Genomic DNA, 23505 nt, shown 5'->3' on the forward strand with positions numbered 1-23505 from the left:
TAATATTGTATTGTGCCGCATAACCACATGCCCACATACACATATACTCCTAAGTAGTTGTTATTGCTATCACTACTGTTATTATTATTGTCTTAACATTTGTGTAAACATTTCGGAAATATTCGTATATTGAGCCCCATACATAATGGACCGCCTCGCATAATGAGACGAACTCAAGCGACGTTCGCGCGTCTGTCACTCAGCCGAAAGCCTGCTTTCTTACCACAGTTGGTCAAGAGTACGTGTGTGTGTATGTGTGTGTGCGTCATGGCATTAATGGTCGGCGAGTGCGTCGGTCAGGTAATGAAGCACTCAAGCCACTGTTGCCAGTGAAACGATGTTGCCAAACTAATTTACATATTCTGCGGCTACCGTAGTTAACGCCTCAATGATGCGCACACTCGAGTGGTCGCGTACGAATGAGGCGGCACAGTGGTCGTAACTGCATTAATATTCCCGAAGAAAAAAATGATGAGAATCACATTTAATTACATTAAATTAATTAAATTTAATTAAAAACTTAAATTTGTACAGAAAACAAAAACAAAAATTGCTTAAAACATTGGAGTAAAGGCTTATCTCAGTATACATGCCTAAAAAGTGCCTATACTGGAATTAGTAATAAAAATAATTGAATTTCTCTTTTTTTGTGAATTTGCGTATATAGAATTTGCTTCATGTTAACACTTTAATACAAAATGGTGGTGAAGCCTAATTTACATATATACATACATATATTACTTGCTAGTATAGTACTAAAAACATTAAGTTACCTAAATTTTTCGCAAAAGGGCGGAATTTAAGCAAAAGGGTAAAAATTTTAGCGAAACAATGTGGCGTTAAATTGTAAAATATAAACAAAAACTCACAAATTACTAGAATGATGCCTTGAAGTTACGACGGTTTTCGAGTATTAACACCGGTCAATTTCAAAACGCGGTTTTTCTCGAAAAATATGTTGCTTGCTGAGCTGACTACCCGAACGCTTTCGCAGGCTGCATGGGTTCCTGCACTATGGAGTTTGCCTAAATCTGAAATATTTGAGAGATGAGCTTTGAACCCGATTGCATCCCGCCTTATTGCTAAGGTTTTCTTATAGTAGCAAGTAGTAGAACGTTAAAATCTCTTATTCATGGTCGGTAAGAAAGTATTAGAAATGACGTTCCATTGTTTCATCTGCGGAAGCTACGAATCTCTTAGTTTGTTTGTAGTGATTGTAGCTTTGTTTCTGTTGACGGACATTCGCCTACGATCTGGAGTCAGCCATCAAGATATATGTATGTAATTTCTTGAACTGGAACTGGGCACCACATTCCATATATAACTCAATTACCGAAATCTTTAACAGTATCAGAAATATGTAGGATGTTCCAATAATCGTTCTCTCTTCTATCTTTGACACTATATAGTAGACAATAAAATTGTTTTCATTCTGATAATTGTCAGTACAAGCGTTAGGAATTAATATTAATTTATACTACACTGCTTCGGTTCATCAATTCGTCGTTGTTTTTGGTCAAAAGTTAGCTCAGGCGGCACCCATATTCACAGATCTCTTTCATACCCAAAAATTCGTCAATGATATAATGTACAATCGATCAATTGATATCTTTAGAGTGCCTGCTATCTCGAGCTACTTCACTTTACGGTCATCCAAAATTATTTTGTGGACTTTTTTGATGTTTTCTTTGGTAACAACCTTCTTTGGGCGTCCACTGGATTCACTGTCTTCGGTACTTATTTTACCACGTCTAGACATAGTATAGCAATCCTCATGGTTAATTTTCTTGGAGCAGTGTCCGGAAACTCGTCATCAAGCCAAGCTTTAACTATATTTTATCTCTTCAAAAAGCAATAATTTATCAACAAGCGAAATTCCTTTTTATTAATTTTTTTCACACTAACAAAAGTTGCTTCACTCAAAATGCTAAACCATAATTCACACACTAATGATCCGACAGCTGTCAAATTTATACAATCGCCTTTAGAAGTTTAGGGCAAAGTAAAAATCGCATGGATTTAATGGTATGTGTCCGGACAGGGACTTTTCAATTAACCTGTTAGTTAAAAGTAATTTCTCCGTTTTTCGGTGTTATTTCCAATAGATGAAATATTTGCGAGCGACTCCGGAAGTCGAAAAATACTGGACTAAGTTTTGAAAATTCGCCGTCGAATCTATCATAAAAAAACGAGCTCTCGTACTTTTTTAGTCTGAAAAACACTCGCATATGATTCAAATCTAACAAATATGTATTATTTGAACCATGTTTATGCTCGACTTGAAACACTGTTAAATCACTGAAAGCCTATGCATTAGCAACCAATATAATACGATGAAGTGGAGTGGAGGCGTGTGGGACGTGTGGTATATGTTGGAAGCAATGGAGTGGTGCCTTAAGTGGCTGTCATTCGGAAATGCCACCAAGGTGGCATTCATTAAAGTCATTCATAATAATGCGACAGTAGCTATGACTAGTTTCAGGCAACACAATGCAGCAGCACGATCGTTAAAATACATATATACATATACATACATACGAATGTATATACATAAATGCATATGCAAATTGTCAAAGGACCTTCTGGTTTCCATATTTATACTTATGTGTACATATGTATATATTTACAAATCTTTATATATTCATACATATTTTGTCACATGTACAGTATTGGATAAAACTAAAGCACCTCCTACTATGGTTCAGCTCGAACTTAGCTGTTTTCAGACAATAAAAATAAATAAATGTAAAATTTTGACGTTTTTCAATGGGTTGCTTATTATTTTTTAACAAAATAAAGCTTTTCATTTTCAGTTTTCAAAATTAAATAAGTTAAAATAACAAAAACATTTATAGTTTAAATACTTACTGGACAAAACTGAAGCACCCCTTTCATCGGTTTGAAAATAATATCTGAAAATTAAAAAATAGTAGCAAATCCTTTATTTTAGGTGACTGAAACGCATATTTTGGGCATAGAAGAAATTAAATTATTTACTATATATCATGTGGTATGCCATTCCAAGCGATTTGTTCAGGTTCTAATGGTTGATCCTCGGTTTAACGGTTTTCCCTATTTATTTTGGAATTAACGATTCCCATAAGTTCTCGATGGATTTGACATCGAGTTATTATGCCTGCAAATCTAAAACATCAACTCTGTAACTTCACAATCAAGTTTTGCCTAGAATCCCAACTGAACAGTGACGATGTCAAAAAACTCCTTACAAAAAGTCTCAATAATATTTGTAACGGTTTCTTGCTATTATAGAGCCCATACACGAGCACACAAATCCATTTTGCGTTCGTTCTTCACAGAGTTAACATGTGCGACAAGCAAGCGGAACATTTCTTTCGAAAACTTTGAAGCGATGTGATGTCTCGGTTTTTCATTTTTACGATTATTCTTAATTCGCGGGCAGGATAGAAAAAAAAAAACTAAACGTCGTAAGTTTATTATCATTGGCATAAAATTATCTTCTATTTAAACTAAAAAAAATATTAAGAAAAGTAAAGTTTTAACATATTTTTAAACAGCATAAATTAAAATTGTTTGATCAAAAGCCACTACTTATTCAATTTTTAATAAAATTTTTAATTTTACACTTCTTTTTTTGTAATTTTCTTAGCTTAACTAGAAGATAAATTAATAAAAAATATGAATCTCTTTGAATTTGGCAGAATGTCAAAGATTTCGTATCCAAAAAATGTGTGAAAGATGTTCAAGTATATAACTATAAAGCCAGAAATTTGCTTGAATCAATTATTTCTTTCCCTCCCTGGAAAAAAATCGATTTTTTAAAGCCTCGAAAGCAGGCTTTTATACTTGCCATTGTCCGCGATCTTCACTGTTCGGCGACACGAGAGAAATGAGATTTTGTGAGCAGACAACGCCATACACGATACACATGTTAGCGCACCGATCGTAAAAAATCAAACATTTTCGCGAACATGGATCGGTACGCGAACAAGCCCATACACGATAAACCGCAAGCGCACACATACCGATCGAACGCACTTGTGTGCTGGTGTATGGGCGCTTTAACGTCTTCAACGAACAACGTACTTTTACAGTAGCGTGGTACTATTTTTCCTAACAAATTTTAGGGGGGTGCTTTAGTTTTGTCCAACACTGTATATGATATATGTGAATAGTTATATCCCTCCTTTTGTACATGTTATATACACACACATGCACAGCACACTGGAAGCAAAGAAAAATTGTGTGGTTTTTGTCCTTCAATTCGTTATTAAAACTTTTCATATGAATCAAAAAGTTGCTTGCTAGCTGCCTCCAACAAAGTCTGCATACAGCTGCTATGAAATAAAGTTTCATTTAAAAACTGCAATAACAACATCCGCCCTTACGGGAAAATTAAATAAGTGCATATAAACATAAGTACATACATATACATATACATACATACATATATAATGCGTTTGGTACTTAACTACGTAATTATGTATACATATGTATACATATACATATACGCCTACACATGATAAGTCAAAGCAGATCCCCACTCCAACTATAACATTTCGCAAAATGCCGTCGCTATCAGAAACAACCTGAGCAACATCGCTACCCTAACTTTCAGATTCTACATTTAAGCTTAGAAAAAAGTAGTCCTTTTTATGCGACAACGTTTGCTAGTAACTTGTTTCCTTTTTATTCACTTCCTTCCGTTCGTAGGTGTATATGTATGTATGTATGTATGTCTGTGTGCATACTTGTAGTATGTTCACTTGGTCGCTTTCAACCCACTTGAAAAAGTTATTTAACGTTGTTTTTGTAACTAGCGCGTAACATTTCTACTCTTGCGTCTGTGTTAATATTTTGTATCAACATATCCGTTGAACGTGTGTGTGTGTGTGTATTTGTTACATATAAGTAGGCTAGCTCCACCTCTATTCGAAACACATGCGCATTTCCGCGTATCTCTCTTTTGCTCTCTTCAGTTTTGTAGCAAATGTTGCGTTATTTCTTTTCTCTGCGCTCTGAGGCGGAGTTTGCTTCGCTGCAAGTGTATTAGTGACTGCACTCACACTATGAAGTGGCAGATGGTATGGTGTTTTCTGGCAACATTCTTAATATTATACATATTTGTGGTTTGATTTTGTTATATTGCGGTATGTACCTACGTATGTATGTATGTATGTGCAGTGGTGTGTATGAGCGCTCACACATAAGTGTTATTGTTAGCTGTTATTTTGTAACATTCTTATAGGTTGAATGGCTACCCTCCCCATCTTAAATATACTCCAATGTTTCGTTGATGTGTAAGTGTATTTGTATTACATACACACATATATACATATGTATATGTGTGAATGCTTAAAAATATTGTAAATGTAGCCACAATGCGTAATATATAATAGTAGAGAAGCATTACTGAATCGGAAGGTACATATGTGTGTATAATATATTATATATGTAAGATGTTATAGGGAAAACCACTACCGAGGTTTTTATTTCTTATTTTATGATATTCTTTATTTTTGTTTTGATGAATAATGCTAGTGTACCTACAAGAAAAATTACACTCTCATGATATCCCATCATCTCTTCGAAAGATAGCCTATTGTACCGGGAATCATGATCGTAGCTGGACACCTTAGCAAAGATGTGTGTGCGTGAATTTTTTTATTACAAGGAGGGCTTAAGGGGTTAGATGGGTTTGAAAATTTCAAAGTCGCGATTTTTTTTGGTTTCAACTTATTAAATAGTACAATATATTTAAAATATTCTTCCAAAATTTCATATCGATAGGAGTAAAATTTTAAGATTTAGACCCTTCGGAAGTTTCGCAAGCCACGTCAGGGCAGCACTTTTCACTTAAACACGTTTATCTCCAAACTTCATTTTTGAAGTCGGTGGACAATATTTCTTGAAAAGTTATGGACCGATTTAGTTCGTATTACGTACACATTTTTAAAATAACATTTTCTAGTTATTGAACGAAGGTTTTTGTTTTTTTTCATTACAACTTAATTTTTTAAGCCAATAACTGATGAAATTTTGACCAAAAAATGAGATTTTTTGTTCAAAGTCTGAGAAAAAATGAAAATTTTGTTTGTTTTTCCTTCGTTCAAACGCGAGATTAATATATGTACTAACGGAATTTGGGTAATTTTGGTTTTTTTAATTTTAGATGAACCAACAATACTTGTCAGTTATGCTGTCCAAGGCGAGCACTTCTTTTGAGGGACACCCAGGGATATGAAGTCTCAACGGCCGAATTTTCAACATTTTTATATCAAACATTTCAGGAGACATTGCTTACATACATATGCACCTTTGATATGCGATATTATTTTTTTTGAAATATATGATTGTTTATATTAAATAAGAATCGTAAAAATATCTTTCTTGTACCTCTGAAACCCACTCAAACCCTTAATGTGCTAAGTGTCTTTATTAAAAGAAATTTATAATTTATATAATTTAAATAATAAGTACATCGAAGGAATAGGAAAATAAATTTTTTTGGTTTCTCAACAAAAAAAAAAACAAATTTTTACCAACATTTCCGCCTTAAATTGTTTATAAAAAAATATTTATCAGTGAGAACATATCTTCGTTTAATTACTAAAAATTGTATTTAAGAAGCTCGTGCGCCATTTTGAGAAAACCGCCTTTAAAGTTTGGCCTTGTACTTCCAAGCACTCTGAAACGCCTTTTCAAATTTACGTAGAACTTCGAAAATATTCAACGGGACGATATGACTTTTCTGTGCGTATTCTTAAATATATATATATATGTACATTAAGAGAATGAAATAAAAAAAATCGATTTTGTGAAAATTCTAACTATTTATAACCCCTTAAAGTAGTATAACCTCTATTTTTTGGCCAAATGTCTGTATTTACCACACATTTGTATGCCTCATATCAATTAGATAACAAAATGAACTACATATATTAAACAGAACGGTTTGAAAATTTTTTCTAGTCATTTTTAGGTTTATTTTTACTGATATTCCAGTATTATAAAAATCGTATGAAAATTTTATACATGGTATTTTTGATAATTGTTTTATAAGTCAAGAGTTGACCCGAAGAAAATTCTTCTACTCACTAAATGAATGTACGATTGCAATTTCACTTACATATGATTTCTACTCTGAAGGACACTAACTTTCAATCCAAAATTCTCATGTCACAATATCAGCATTTTAAAAAATTTGTGGGCTTTTTCTTCGTCGAAAATATCTGATAGTATAAAAAATATAAACGTAATTATGTATGCAAAGTTCTCTCAAAAATGGCAAAAAGCAGCCGCACCAAACGATACAGAGCTTTCACCTATGTGTAATTTCTTTGTAGCAGCTTCTCGTCTTCAGATCGCCCGTAAATTATTTCTCTTTTAATTTTTATTATAGTTTTTTTCCTTTCCAATGGGCCTCAACCAACTATTAGTTTTTCCACTTTTACCACATTCAAACCTTCCCGCACTGATCTATAAGCTATGGTTCCATCTACATATGTAAACTAACAAATTTCTAAGTTGAATTCTTCTCTCGCTAACCTTTAAATAATGAGCGCACGAAAGTTTTGATTTCCGTTATTGTTTTGCTAAAATACAAGTACTCAGTTGGCGATTCTGCGCCGTAAAGCTTTGAGCGCCAAACATCAAGCAGCCAATGCAAATGAAAATGAGAGTGGAGCATTGGGAAAACGCCTCAGCCCCATGAATATTTGTACACGCTGCAAATACTGTTGCAAATAGTGGATATTGTGTGAAGGGCTATAAGCATGTGCAACGGAATTTATACAAAGCCACATAACTATATGTGTATGCACATATATATATGTATGTAATATAGCTACACTTAAGTAGTAAGTACTCACATGCACCTTTAGATTTTTTTTTAGTTTTCTACAAGGAAAAGGATGTTGAGTAACAAATTAGATATTCTCAAGTGGAATATTGTATTGGAGAATTGAAGAAGATGCCATTTATTTAAAAATATTTAGATGTACATACATGCATATGTATGTATGTACGTGTATGAATAAATCAAAAAATATTAGTTCTTTGAAATTACATCCAAAATAATTTAAGAACTTTTATCCATGTATACTGTCAAATGTATTCAATGTTTAACCACTAAAGAGAGAGTATGGTTTTTAAACTTTTTTCAATTTTCTGTTTTGTCTTAAATGAATCTATAATATCTCAAAAAGTGTGTGTCAACATTTCAATTCGATTGGATTTTCAAAATTTGTTAATATTTTTCAATTTACATAAAAAAATTTCGCAAAAAATCGGATGTTCCCAAAGAGTATAAAATTTAAATTTCGAAACCCCCTTTAGTGTTACCTGGGCAAACCGATTATCTAACGATATAATTTAAATTTTTTGATTTCAGAAAATTTTCTTGAGACGCTCCAGAGTAATTGCTGCTACTGTCATATTTTTTAAAAATATTTTTAAAATATGTTTAATAATAGTTTTTTTTTCGTGTAAATCAGAATATTTGTCAAATATCATACTATGATGCAGATTTTGTCTGTTTTATAAAAAAATATCAAAAAGATGGAACTCTCTCTCTCCCTTTAATGAGTATGTACATACATGGGTTTCCTAGAGTAAAAAACAGCCCTTTTTCAACATTTTTTTCTCATATAAAAAATTAAATATCTTATTAGAATTTTTATTGTTACAAACATATACTATTAACAAAGAAATTCTGAAATTTTTGAAAAAAAAGTATTTTAAAGTCGGTCGTTGCGACGCCATTTCCGGTGACCCCTCGGAAAAACGATGCGCCCGCGTTGACAGGATAACTTCTTACAGGATCATCTAATGTGAAAAAATACGAGTTTTAGTTAAAACTTTAACTTAGAACTTGGACGAAGAGAAAAAACTTAAAATTGAATTTTTGACAGACATTTTTAGAAAAAAATTAAAATTTCAGTAAAAACTTCGCTAATTTTTTTTTTCAAAGAGTTGTAATCGAAAAACAAAATCTTCGTCCAAGTCTTTAAGAATTGTAGCTCAAAGATCTGTATAAAATTTCATGAAGATCGGTTGAGTAGTTCTTGAGAAATCTTGCAAACCGACTTCAAAAACACAGTTTCGAGAAAAACGCGTTTAAAGACGGCGCACTTAGATTAGCTATACTCGAGCGCACAAGTTCTCAAGGCTGCATCTCCGAAACTAAGTATTACTCGGAACTTGAATTTAGGACAATATTCTAGAGGTTTTGTAGAATTTAATAATTTAATAATATCTGACTGTAGATTATAAGTTAAACCAAAAAGCGTAGGTAAGAAGCGAAAATTGCTTAAAAAGGCTCTGGATGAAAAAAGTTCAAAACTTTAATGAAAAATATTCAGTATTACAGCCAATGGACCAAGGTATTAACCTTAACATAAGACGGCACTACATAAAGGTGATTTTACTGAATGTTTTTCAAAGGGAGAAAAAAACCTCTACTCTCATTAAAATTTTAAACAAAATATGGAATGTCTATTAAAAAGCATTAAGAATTATGAACTGCTTCCGAATTTCTGGATTCTGAAAAGATGCCATATGTGCTCAGACAAATATGTGAGACGAAGAAGATTATATATGTACTCATATCCGAATTTGAGGTTTTACATTTTTTAATGATTACCTCGGGGTTGATGAATGTGCCAGCACCATGGGAACCCCTTTTCGACGAAGATATTCTGCAAAGTGTTATGGAAAATGCTAAAATTTCAGATATCTGAAGGCGTATGCCTTTAAAATTATTACCAACAAATTACTATACATACATACAGTATGAGGGATTCTATGTAACGAGGTTCTGCTGTCCCTTTGAAATACTTTCAAATTTATGTTTTAATGTAAATCATGGCTTGGAGTTTGTTAAATGTTGGGATTACTTAGGGAGTACAGTAATTTAAACAGTTTTAAGTATTCACGAGTGCAATTAAAATTATTTTCAAAACAAAAGTATTACTACTAACCTTCGTGAGGTATGTAGATATGTATATTTCGAAATTTTCAAAAATTTGACAGCATATTCGAGGATCAATTCCAGATCTGAAAACAAACGAGTATGCTATTAAATATATGTAAATGTTGGAATAAATCAGTAAATATCGATAAAAAAATAATTTACATTACACATACTTACCTCAGTATGTACAAATGAATATTAAGAATATTCGCATATGTACGAGTATAAAAAAGCATATAAAATAACATATACAAAACAATACATACAACCCTATATACTTCTCAGAAATACATGCACTTCAATAACCCTTTAAGTTTTACTTTGAAATAAATAAAATAAATCACAGGATACCTCAGAATATGAAATATAGTCGCCATTGCACAGAACTCCTTTCACTTTACACGCGCAAAAATCTCACAGTAAACGTGTGCGCTGCAAGCCTCAACTCACAAACCGGAGCGCCCACAATATACGTACGCCCATTATGTAATGTAGGCGCCTCCGCCCAACCTACGGCACTCATTATCATGAACAACAACAAATTTTAACAGTCACATATTATGCCATTTGCATTGTTGTACCCCTTCAAAACGTTGCTTGGTATTGGTTGCTTGACTTGCGTGTGCCAGTTTGTGTGTGTGCGTGTGTGTGTTAGTAGATGAGTGCGACTGCCGCCATGCGAACCAGCAACAAAACGGCAACAGAAACACAAGTTTGGCATAGCCGAGAGAGAGGGTACTGCCAGAGTGCGGCCAAAGCGATGGCAAAGCTTTTGGTTGGCTACTACAATTGCTGCTGCTGCTGCTGCTGCCGCTACCACTACTACAACGCGTGAGGATGCAGCAAATGTTGCTGTTGTCGCTGTTACTTTTCTCTTCAGGCAGCTGAACAATCACATTTGACTGAGTGTTGGTGCTGGGAGGGCAACAAGCCCTTGGTATGTATGTACATTTTCAAGTTGAAAGCAGCGCGGAAATCGAACAAAAACATAAAACCCAGAGAGGAACAAGAAGTAACAGAAACACATGAGAAACTTGCTGGAGAATTACATTCGGTATAAAAGACATTTGTGATACGGAAAGGTAATTCTTTGAAGTTTTTTTTTTGGTTTTAATGTTGAATTTATTGATAAAGAGAATTGTTTTGAGTAATTTCGTATTTTCATTATATCGAATCCATATCGAGCTTATTCGAATTTCTTGGCATTGAGTGTTTATAAATCTGTTTAAAGTGACGTTAATGAAAGGGCTGTCTGGCATCTGGCAGGAGTAGCAATTGTCATAAATGCTCTGAAAAGGACGACGATATTTCTTCAATTATTCCGAAGAAAATATCCAAAATATGACTTTTACATTTAAACGAATTATGATTTATTTACTCTTTAAAAAAAAAAAAACCTAAAAACTTGCATATTTGAGTTAAAAAAAAAGAATTAAAAAAGAAACTTAAAATCTGAATATTTGATTTTTCACATAAATTTTGAGGTTATGTGAAAATGGTCAAGAACCCGAAAATATCTCAAGGATTTCTGCACTTACCTCCACCTTGTACCGTATTATCAAGCTTTTTAATGAATTTTATTTTACTTTTCTATAATAAACTTCTATTGGTTCAATATTACCAAAAACCAGCAAAGTCTTGCCGTGGAACTGTAGCGTACCCACATAAAACCAAAAGAAGTCGCAACGGCAATGTCGACGAGTTTAAGAGGCAACAACAACAAATAGTGCGCTTTAAATTATATACTTCCAGAATTGTAAATAGTTATTCACATACATACATACATCCATATATATGTATATATTGCGCGTGAGTTACATACATATGTACATATGTACAAATGCAATTATAACACAAGGTGAGCATGTCGGCGGCAGAGGCGCAACCGACTGAGTGAGCAACTTTGTATACAGTGCCCAAAAACTCGAATTTGGAAACTTTTTTAATTACACGCCCGTCCGTCCGTCCGTCAGCCAGCTGTGTCAGCAGCCTACTCCGGCACCGTCGCCGTCGCCGTCGCCGTCACCAACTCCACTGCCAAGCATTGCTGTCGTTTGGTCTTTGCTTTTGCCATTGCTCAATGTTGGCGATTGCCGCTGCTGCTGCGGCTCATTGTTGTTGCTGCTGTTACAGTTGCGGTGGTTGTTGCACTGTATGTAGCAGCCAAGAAGAAACTCCGTTGACAGCAGCAGCCGCGAGGGTAGGAGCAGGCGGTTGCCATTTCAACCCTCGTGCGCCACATTTACTCGCTCGCTCGCTCACTCACACGCCTTCCAATTGCATATATATGTATATATGTGTGTATGTATGTGCACATTGAATTACTTTTGCCTTTAGTCAAAAGTAACTGTGTGTGAATGGCGGACTGACTGGTTGCCTGCGAAGGCGCAGCGCTTGCTTGCTTGATGCTTGTTTGGTGCGTTGGTTGGTTGGTTGGCTGGTTGTTTGATGGACTCAATGACTGGGGGCTTCGTCGGTGCTTGGCAAAGTTGATTCAGTTTCAATTGAGTATCCGTCGTGTAACAACGTCGCAACGGTGGCAAAGCGCGTCAATGTGCAACAAACCGGAATTCTATTAAAGGGCCGTCAGTGGTTTGTGTACGAGCACGAAAACAAAAAAATACAACAACAAAAACATACACACTAAGTGTTTATAACAAAAAAACTAAACAAATATGTTTATTTGTTAAATAAAAAACAGAAAAAAACTATTGTGTTGCTGCAACAAAACTGATATAAAAATGTTGCAGTATTGCCAGTGAAAAAAAAAAATAAAGATACATACATTTCATGCAATTCTCAACGCTTTCGTGCCAATATGTTTTATTAAAAACTTTTTTAAAAGTGCTGTGTATTAACTAAATAATTGCTGTGCATATTTCCTTTGCCTTACAATTTGACTTTGCTTCAGCGTCGCTTGCAACATGAGTTTACCCACCGGCGTGGATATGCAGAATCTAATGTCGCAGCATCCAGTTTTAGGCGCCTTGCCGCCCGCCTTCTTTCTGCGCGCCGCCTCTGAGCGCTACCAGCGGACACCGAAATGTGCGCGCTGTCGCAATCATGGCGTGGTGCGTCCTTTATATTATTTTTTAATGAGAAAATTTTTTTTTAAACTGTATAGCTAAAAATATTGATGTTATAAAAGAAAATTAAAAGAAAATATATTCATACATACATATATTTTTTTCCTTGTCAAATATTTTTCAAAAAAGCTCGTATTACATTCTATATATTAATTCGCTTAGAAAACATAGAGATTCGCAATTTAGTCGGTTCAGCTTTGAGATAAGCACTTTCGAAGCTAAAAAATAATCCTCGCAAATGAAGAGCATTAATTTATTTCAAAGCCGTCAAATTTTAACAAAATCGTAGTATAAAACCGGTCTTAATCATTTATTTTAATTTTATTTCAATTTATTTCATTCATAAATTCAAATTTCTGTCTTCATCTCTTTTTCTCAATTAATGTTTTAAACTAAATTTTATGATTTTCGTCAATAAAATATAATTTTAAATTTTACTATTGATAAATAATAATATTTCAATTACTTTTTATAATATAATCGTCAACTAAAATGCAAAATAACGTAACACCACTTAAGTGAGTTATGAGTTTACAGGCGAAGGAAAGTCGATATAAAAATAATACTCGTATTAAAACAAAAATTGAATTTTGGTTATAAAATGGTTATATATTGGTTATACCTCACAACGACTGAAAATTTTATAGGAAAAGTTTTTCTAAACTATAAACATGAATTTGAATTTTTTGCTTTGAAATCTTTCCAAATTCACTATACGTATTCACTTAAGTGGCACACCCTAAAAACTGAAGATTTTCGGCATAAAAAGTACTGTAGCAAGAGTTTTCAAACTTTAAGTGTATGTTTATACATATTTTAGGAATACACGGTAACATTTTTGAAGAAAAATCTTAAATACTTTTCGAATTACTAGCGAGCTCCGACGGCGTTGAAAAAAGGTGCGCCACTGTTAAAGTGTTTCTTCGTGAATGAAACTTAAAAAAACAATTCTCTACTAGGGGATATTTTCTGTACAATAAACTGCGGTCGAAAAAATCAAAAATTGAAAAATGAGGGCGTTAAAAAATTTTTTTAATTCTACCCAAAATGCTTGGTCGCTTTTGGGCGGCCGAAATTTAACTTTTGATCAGAGCAAAAACTTGGTATGTACATATGTATATCTGCACAGAATATGCAGCACAAATTCGTTAGTGATCCGATCACATGTCTCACTCAAGCAATTTTGAAAAATATAGTTTTGAGAAAAATGTAATTTTGAGAAAAACAATTTTAAAAATAAACTGCTGGCGCTGATTGAACTGATTGCACCAAGCGGCTACACTTTAAAATGTTGCAACTCAAAAAACAAGTGAGGTATAGATTGGATATCGATAAAAAAAATTTATTAGAGATATCGATAAATATGGAATTTTTTTAACTTTCACGCTATGTGTTTCCCATAATATATACATATATATATGTATATATTTATGTATATGTACAAATAGGTGTTATTTTTTTGGATATTTGGAAATGGATATTACTTATTTCGTTACTGATAATGATAACGGATAATATACTACCAAAAAAATAATTAAAAATTTAGTTAAAAAACATAAAATTATACTACAATTAATAAATATATTTAGTCTACTTTTCTAACCCTTGTCATACATTAAGTACAACTGTTATTTACAAGTCTATTATTTTTACAAAAAAAAAAATTGTAAAAATCATTTTTAAACAAAAAGAACACTCATAAATCAATTCTCTATCATTTTGCAGGTTAGCGCCCTCAAAGGACACAAGCGTTATTGCCGTTGGCGTGATTGTGTTTGTGCGAAATGCACTTTGATTGCGGAGCGACAACGCGTTATGGCCGCACAGGTACGCATTAAGGTCGATTCACAACTAACAGCACGGAACGATGCGTTACAATACTTTAGAAACTGCTATCAAGTAAATGAAATCTAACAACAAAACTAAAAACAAAAAAAAAAAAATAATACAAAAACAAAAAACTCAAAGTAGTATTATAATTCGCACTCAGCGGCAGCGGAGTGCATTAAAAGCAGACAATGCAGGGAAATTTGCGTAATGAACTAAATAAATTTCATAATTTTATAAAAAAAAAGTTAATAACGCTGGCTCGAAAGTTTTGAAAATTTATGAGAAATATCTAAAATACTAATTGTAAGCAAACTAGCGGTCGGAAAACAAAAACAAACATGTTTTTCAGTTTTAAAAAATTTTAAACCAAATTCCATTTAAAAATGTAGCTCCGTCGCTATTTGTTCAATGGAACTTAGACCAAAGGAAAAACTAAGACAAGACGTTAACTTCGAAGGCACTGAAACTATAATACCCTTCACAGTTGCATTTTTTATATCATAAAAGGGTATACAAGACATTTATCTTAATTTTGAACGGTCAATTTACATTACAGCTATATGCCATAGTGGTCCGATTTGCACAATTTTTTCGGAAATTATCGAGACACGTCGGATAATAATCCATGCTAAGCTACGTGGAGATATATTGTCAAATAAGCAAGTATTCCGTACAAGGACTTGAGTTTGATCGGTCAGTTTGTATGACAGCTATATGCTAAAGCTGTTCGATCTAAACTATTTCTTCACAAATTATAGCGGTATATGATATAATAATCCATGCCAAATTTTGTGATGTTAGCTCTACAAATAAACAAGTTTTCTGTACAAGGACTTGAGTTTGATCGGTCAGTTTGTATGACAGCTATATGCTAAAGCTGTTCGATCTAAACAATTTCTTGAGAGATCGTAGCACTGCTTTGTATTATTATCTGTGCTAAATTTCGTTAAGATAATTTGGGAAATTAAAAAGTTTTCCATACAAGTACTTGATTCCGATCGTTCAGTTTGTATGGCAGCTATACCCTATAGCGGTCCAATATAGTCGTTTCCAACAAATGAGCAGCTTCTTGGTGAGGTATGGGTCTGCGCAAAATTTCAAGTTGATATCTCGAAAACTGCAGCACTATTTCGCGTATAGTATACAGACGGACAAGGCTAACTCGACAGCTTGTCATGCTAATCATTTATATATGTATATTCTTTGTAGGCTATCCGAAGTTACCTTTTGGGTATTATAAATTTCGTGGCAAACTTCATATACCCTGTTCAGGGTATAAATATATCGGATATAATTTTATTTCAATAAGTTCAATGGATCCAACCAAACCATTAGAATAACAGAATTTAAATATAGCAAATTTCAAACAGGATAGTGATTTCTATGAAGAATGTAAAAAATAAACAAACTAATTAATATACTCAAAATTTCTCAAAACTGAGTTACGCTATTTTAACTATAAAGCTTAAATTTTTAAACTCCAAAAACTGTTTTTCAAATTTTGTTAAGCATTTAATTGCTCGCCACTGTGTTGTGCTGTCTCGTGTCGTGCTGTGCCCTGCCAATGGGTGTGAATCTCTGTATATAAATCTTTCAAACTCTATTAGACAAAAACTAAAATCGCCAAAGAAACCATAATTGCAACAACACTCATGCGCTTTTCTTTTTTCCGCTACCGCTGCAGGTTGCGCTGCGTCGCCAGCAAGCGCAAGAGGAGAACGAGGCGCGCGAATTGGGCCTACTCTACACCAACGTGCCGCCGGGCCAGTCGAATGGCGTGGATGGCGGTGGCGGTGGCGGAGGCGGCGGTGTGGTCACACCAAATCAGCACAGTCCCGCGCCACCGATGACCAATGCAGCCGCCTTTCATCCCGGCATACCGTCACCGCCCAGCGACGGCCTGGACACCAGCAACGGTCAGCGCATACAGTATAACGGCAATGAATCAGACACGGATGTGCGTATGCGTTCGTCGGAGCGGCTGTCGATGGGCTATTCGCCGGATCGCAGCACCGAAGTGGAGAGCCCAGGTGAGTGTACGCTGCAATGAAGCAGCAGCGGTAAAAAAACAACAAATCTCGGCATGAGAAGTTGAGCGGGTGCAGAGCATAGCGAATGTGTGTGGAGGTGGTTATGAGTTGTGAGTGGCGCAAGATGTTGCACATTTTAAGACGCTTTCCTGTTGTTGTTGTTGTGCTGATGTGGTGCAGTGTGTTGCTGCTGTTATTGCACTTAAGCGCTGAAGTGTGTTTGCGCGCACTTTGGCGACTTCCGCGCAAGAACACCGTTAAGAGCGCGGAAAAATTACAACGTACGTCTGTTTAAAATGTGCAAAAGGCGGCTTGAGCGCTCCGTTAGCGCATTGGCGGAAGTGCAACGATGCGTTGAGTGTTTACTCGAGTGGGTGGTTAAGTTGTGCGTTGTTGTGTGGGTGTGTGCGTGGGCGGCTTACGTTGCAATTGGTGCTGTGCGCGTGTGGGTGCTTTGGAAAGGGTATTTGCTCATGAAATGCGAAAAGTGACAAAATTAAGAGAAAAGTTGATCGAGTGTTGATTTTCGTTGTGCAGTTTACGGAAGTAGTGCGAAAACGTGTTTGTTTGCTTAACTATGAACGCTGTGAGAGTTTTCGGTGAGTTAACATATTAATTAGCAAACTGTAAATGTAGTTTTCATGCTATTCGAAGTTTTTGATGAGCAAAAAATCGAGAAAGAAGAATAATCGAAAATTTATTCATATAATTTAAACAAAATCTGATAAATCTTAGAAATCTGTTATTATTTCTTTTTTCAATTTAATAAAAGTCCATAACATATTGCGAGCTCTCGAGGTTTTTTGAATATCCAAGTGTAGGCGAAACTCACTAAATATGAAAAATAAATGCAAAAAAGGAATTGCACCCTTTTTAATTTCAATATTAGCGCATAATAGACCTATATGATTTTTTGGTGCTAAACTAGGCGCAGTAAATGGAGGTACATATTTCAGCGTTGGTTTACGTAATAAATTGAATATTTTTTTAGATTAAGAGCCATATTTTTTTTATTGCTACTCTTTCTACCTAGTTCCGACATTGTTTATTTTGTTAATTTACAAAAAAATTTCGAAAAGTACAAAAATGAGGCAACTTGCGAGATATTGGCGTATTTCCACTGGAGATATGAGTATCTTAACCTTTTCAGCTATAGTCGGGTGTTTTCTTAGGCATGTAGTTTTCAATGAGGCAACACTAAAAGGCTCCGACTTTTTGACCGCGCTTCCTTGGCTTATAATCAGTTTATTCCACTTCATAATGAACAGACTAACTTCGAAACAATTTTTGTACATTGTACAAATTTATCGCCGAAATAATTGATTCGAGCAAATTTAATCGCGTCCTTCATCCAGTATTCGGTCCAGAAAGTGTCGGTAATTCAAGCAATCATGGGACTGTTTCGCACCTCTTTTACTCTAGTGGATAATGCACATCCTCGAGACGCCATACAATGTGCACTGAAGGCGCTGCTACTACTTGGGAGCAGAGAAACGTAGAAAACTCAAATGAATGCATCCGCAAACTCGCGGCAGTATTGGAGCTGTGCACTTCCACTTTATGAACGATTTTTCGGAGCCAAAAACTAACCAATCGAATTAAAGGGAACCTCAGTACAAAGCAAAAATATTCCTTTAACGAAACATTTTAAAAATGTGTCGGTTGGCATTCAAAGGTTTACTACTGTTACTATAAAGAACACATAAGAAATCTTGGTTTGGATCTTGGTTTGCGAGTTTAAGAAATCCAACTCGTGTAAGAATTAAAGCGGAACGACCATATAGCTACTCTCAGATTCGGTGAATGGGCTCAAAACGAGATGACCGATTTTCACAAGAAACTTTTCTTCAGCGATTAAACTCACTTTTGGTTGAATACACAAGCCACTGTTCAGATACCGTTTTTATTCTTCTTTACTGGCATAGACACCGTTTACGCGGTTATAGTCGAGTTAACAACAGCGCGCCAGTCGTTTCTTCTTTTTCCTATTTGGTGCCAATTCGAGATACCAAGGGCAGTCAGGTCATTATCCACCTTATCTCTCCAACAGAGTGGAGGTCTTCCACTTCCTCTACTTCCACTGGCGGGTGCTGCATCGAAAACCTTCAAAGCTGGAGTGTTCTCTTCTATTCGGACGACATGACCTAGCCAGCGTAGCCGCTGTCTCGTATATCTCGTACAGCTCATCGTTCCATTGACTGCGGTATTCGCCATTGCCAATCCACAAAGGACCATAAGCCATCCGCAGAACCTTTCTCTCGAACACTCCTAAGGCCGACTCATCAGATGTTGTCATCGTCAACGCCTCTGCACCTTATAGCAGGACAGTGATGATGAGTGAATTGTAGAATTTTTGTTTTGTTCGACGAGAGAGGCCTTTACTTCTCAATTGCCTACTGATGTCCGAAGTAGCATCTGTTGGCAAGAGTTTTTCTGCGTTGTATTTCGAGGCTGGCGTTGTTGCAGGTGTTAATGCTGGTTCCAAGATAGAGGAAATTATGTACGACGTCGTAGTTATGACTGTTAACAGTGACGTGGGAGCCAAGTCGCGAGTGCGACGAGGAAATATTTCGTCTTGCCCACGTTCCCTATCAGCCCCTTTTGCTTCGCTTCTTTGTCCAACTTGCAGAAAGCAGAACTAACGGCGGGGTTGTTGAGGCCAATGATATCAATATCGTAGACGTTCGCCAGCAGTTGTGCACTTTTGTAGATGATTGTACCTTCTTTCTTCAGCTCTGCAGCTCGAATTATTTTCTCCAGAAGTAGATTTAAGAAGCCGGCATGCCTTGTCTGAAACTTCGTTTAGTATCGAACGGCTTGGAGAGGTCCTTCTCGATCATTAAAGAACTTTTGGTACTGCTCAACGTCAGCTTATACACCGAATTAGTTTTGTGGGGATTTTGAACTGTTATACCTAAGTAAAAATGTTTGATATTCCCATCAAATAACACATATGTATGAGGTACATAATAGCTATCATTGGCTTTGTTTACAGAAGACCTTGTGGAATACCTAAAAATGAAAAATGAAAAATTTCGCGAATAGAGTATTACTTACAATTTAAATAGTAAGCGGAGCACAATAAAAAAAATACACCACCTGTCAATAACCAAATTAAACACACTTTTATGGACTTAATTAAATTACAACGCCATAGTACTCAATCGGCAAGTCACAAAAATAACATTTCAAGCAAAACAAAGCAAATAAAAAAGTTGAAGTCGAATGCAGAAGATATCAAATGACTATTTGCTATTTTTTCCATTTCTCGGTTCGTTTCCAAGCGACGAACACCTGCCTACCCTTGACGCTGCCCATGTTCGGTACTCAACTCGCACTCATGTAAGCATGCGTGTGCATGTGTTTGTCTGTACTATTAGAAGTCCCGTGCTGATTGCAATATTTAACGTTGATGTGATTACATTTTTTCTAACTTTTATTCGATACTTTCTTTTGCGAAGAAGGAGAGCAAGTTCTTTGTTTGTGAGTTTGCATAGAGTAACTTCGAGGTATCAAGTGTCTGTTTCTTGTTTGCAGTTACCTTGGTGTGGGTTCAGAAAAATTTTAAAATTAGTTTGTTTTTGTAATTCCTGAGAATGAAAATGTTGCTGTATTTGTGCTTGTACGGTTTATGCAAATTTGTTTTTGTAAGTGGGGTCGTAGGCCAAATTGTTTTGTAAATTGAGGAGAAACTAGACAATCAATTGAAAGCAATATCGGACAGAAATTTCAAACGCTCTAAAGACAATCTCACTAGTTACCATTCTACTCGCAAAGTCCGCATACTTAATCGCATTTCCTTCTACACTCATTCGCAGGTTCGAAACGCGCACGCCTCTCCAACGAGACCGATCAAGACACCGGTTCCGAGTCATCGCCCAGCAGTCCGCGCATGAAGTCCCGCAACTACCATGACAGCGGCAATCTTTCGCCCACGCGCACCGGACCGCCCAGCTCGCCGGAATCCGATCTCGATGTGGACTCGGCGCCCGATGAGGCGACACCCGAGAATCTCAGCCTGAAAAAGGAGGACTCCACTTCGCCACCAAACACGCCCACTGATAATTTGCATTTGCTGCGCACATTCAACAACGGCGCCGCACAAGGTTTCATACCATATCATCACACGCAGTTCCTTGCCGCCGCCATGCCTGCTGCTGCCGCCGCTGCCGCTGCCGGCGTCGGTGTACATCCACATAATCAGCATTCACCGCACGCACAACATCATCAGCATCAACATCATGCAGCGCATCAACAGCAACAACAACAACAGCAGCAGCAACAGCAGCATGCGCTGCCACTCGCAATGATGCAACAACAAATACAAGCTGCACAACCACAACAACGTTCACCCGTCGATGTGCTGTTGCGCGTCTTTCCCAACCGTCGTCGCAGCGATGTCGAACAGTTGCTGGCGCGCTATCGCGGTGACGTGCTCCAAGCCATGGAGGCTATGCTGTCCGGCGAAGACATGACGCAGGCGCTTGCTTCGGCCGCAGTAGCGGCTGCCGCTGCATCGGCGGCGGCATCACCACCGAACGTGCCGCCGTCACCGCCATTCCCGCTCAAGTCGGCCTTCTCACCGCTGGTGCCACCCGCTGCAGTGTTCGGCTCGCCAACCCATCGCTACCCGCCCTTCATGCAGGCGCACGCGAAACGCTTCCTCGCCGGCCCGTATGCGGGCGCCGCGTACTTGCCCGGTGTGCTGCCGCCCGATGTGATCGATCAAGCGGAGTCGAATGGCGGCGCGTCGATGGATCGCAATAGCAATGCTGGCGACTCGCAAGATTGAAAAAGCTGCTGCAAGCAGTGCCCATTGGGTGTGAGTAATATGTTCAGGCCGTATGTGTAGCGTGTATTCCGAGAGGCGCCTGTGGCCTGCTCTCGCACTGCTGCACATCGCTTCGCTGAGGTGATTTCATTCCGTGTATATATGTTGTCGTTGTAAATAGTGGTAAATTCAAATTACGTAAATCATAACTAGGTAATAACCGTTATATATAGTGCATGCATACAAATTTACACTTGTATATATGTGTGTGTGTATATCCATTTTAACCAGTGTTAACCAAAAGTGTAAGCATTTCATTCAAAATTCGTAACATATACATACATGTGTATATGCATATATATGTATGTATGTATATACAGTTACGCATATATTCTTTTAGTATTTAAGTTCTACCTTTTAAGCAACGTTCTTTGTATCCTAGATAAACTTGAAGCACTAGTTAAACCAATAACAAAATATTGATTTATATAATAAATATTATTGTGCGTCGTTAAAAAAATCTTTGCGCATATACAATATGTATGTATGTACATACATGCATATATGTATACATACGAAAATGTATAGCGTAAAACTATCGATAAAATTTAAAGGAAGTGAACGAGATATAAAATTAATTGTAGCTTTTAGTTATAAGCAAAATTATTATCTACCATAAACTATATACAAATACTGTGTTAAAACGTAAAAGATAATAAAAATTCTAAAAAAAAAATATTTTGTATTTATTAACACATTATGGCATTAAAACTTGGTAACCGTATTAATTTTTATCTGCATAGTGTGACCCATTTCGAGGTTCCCTACTTTTCTAAAGAAAAAGCACAGAAATTTGAAATTTAATGAATAATATTTATTCGAAAAAAAGGTTCGAAAGAATATTTTTTGGCATTTATTTCTTGAAGATTATTTCTTTCAAATGTTGGCCGTGCCTCGTTTCAGATGGTCCAGCTGTTGAGTCTAATATTCGATGACTCGTTCGGGCATTTCGACTGATAAATGCCGAATGACACGCGTGATGTTTTCCAAGGCCTGGATCGAAGTGGGACTGTTCGCATAGACTTTAGACTTTACATATCCCCACAGAAAAAGTCTAACGGTGTGATATCACACGATTTTGGTGACCAATCGACCGGCCAAAACGTGAAATTATCTGCTAACCGAAGTGTTCTCTCAATAAATCCAATGATTGATGCGATGTGTGGGAAGTTCCTTTGGAATATTGTTGAAACCAAATGTCGCGGAGATCACGACCTTCAATTTCAGCCTTGAAATAGTCGGTTATCATGGCGCGATAACAGTACCCATTGAGGGTTACGCTCTCACCGGCATAATTTTTGAAGAAATATGGACCGATGATTCCACTGGCTCATAAACCAGACCAAATCGTTGTTCTTGCTGGATGAAATGGCAGCTCTTAAATCTCTTTAGGTTGCTCTTCATCCTAAATACCTCAATTTTGCCTATCTACATCCTCATTGAGCCTTCTGGCTCATTTCTCATCGTTGAACAAAATATGGTTCGAAAACGTCGGATTTTCTTGGAACTTTTCAAGAGCCCATAGAGCGAAGCGCTTGCAAAGGTCGAGCGGCTTCTGTTCTTGCATAAGCTGTATTCTCTACGCTATTGAAAAAGTACCTCTTTTTTGATCATCCGTTACTTTGAAAATGAACATACAAAAATTTGAAATTGATATCTCTAATACTTTTTGAGTTTCACTCAGTTCCATTCGGTCTATCAGTTTATTTTTAAAACCGTACTTCTCCAGACATCATGAATTTTATTGAAAAGCGAATTTTTGCATGCCAAAAGCGA

General features: G+C 36.2%; 1 protein-coding gene across 2 annotated transcripts; it reads left to right on the forward strand.

Annotated features, from left to right (window-relative positions):
- The first annotated feature begins 12317 nt into the window (after window positions 1–12317).
- Window positions 12318–22368, forward strand: LOC126756732 (doublesex- and mab-3-related transcription factor A2). 2 transcript variants are annotated; one of them, XM_050470001.1, is made up of 4 exons: window positions 12318–13023; window positions 14764–14937; window positions 16553–16898; window positions 20717–22368. In XM_050470001.1, exons 1-4 carry the CDS (start codon window positions 12877–12879, stop codon window positions 21688–21690), a joined length of 1641 nt encoding a protein of 546 aa, XP_050325958.1. In that variant the 5' UTR covers window positions 12318–12876; the 3' UTR covers window positions 21691–22368. The 2 variants fall into 2 exon arrangements, with proteins under 2 accessions (XP_050325958.1, XP_050325967.1); XM_050470010.1 differs by having other exon boundaries at window positions 14764–14865.
- The last annotated feature ends 1137 nt before the right edge of the window (window positions 22369–23505 follow it).

This window comes from Bactrocera neohumeralis, chromosome 2, assembly GCF_024586455.1.
Source record: "Bactrocera neohumeralis isolate Rockhampton chromosome 2, APGP_CSIRO_Bneo_wtdbg2-racon-allhic-juicebox.fasta_v2, whole genome shotgun sequence".
In the NCBI taxonomy this organism is placed as follows: Eukaryota; Metazoa; Arthropoda; class Insecta; order Diptera; family Tephritidae; genus Bactrocera; species Bactrocera neohumeralis.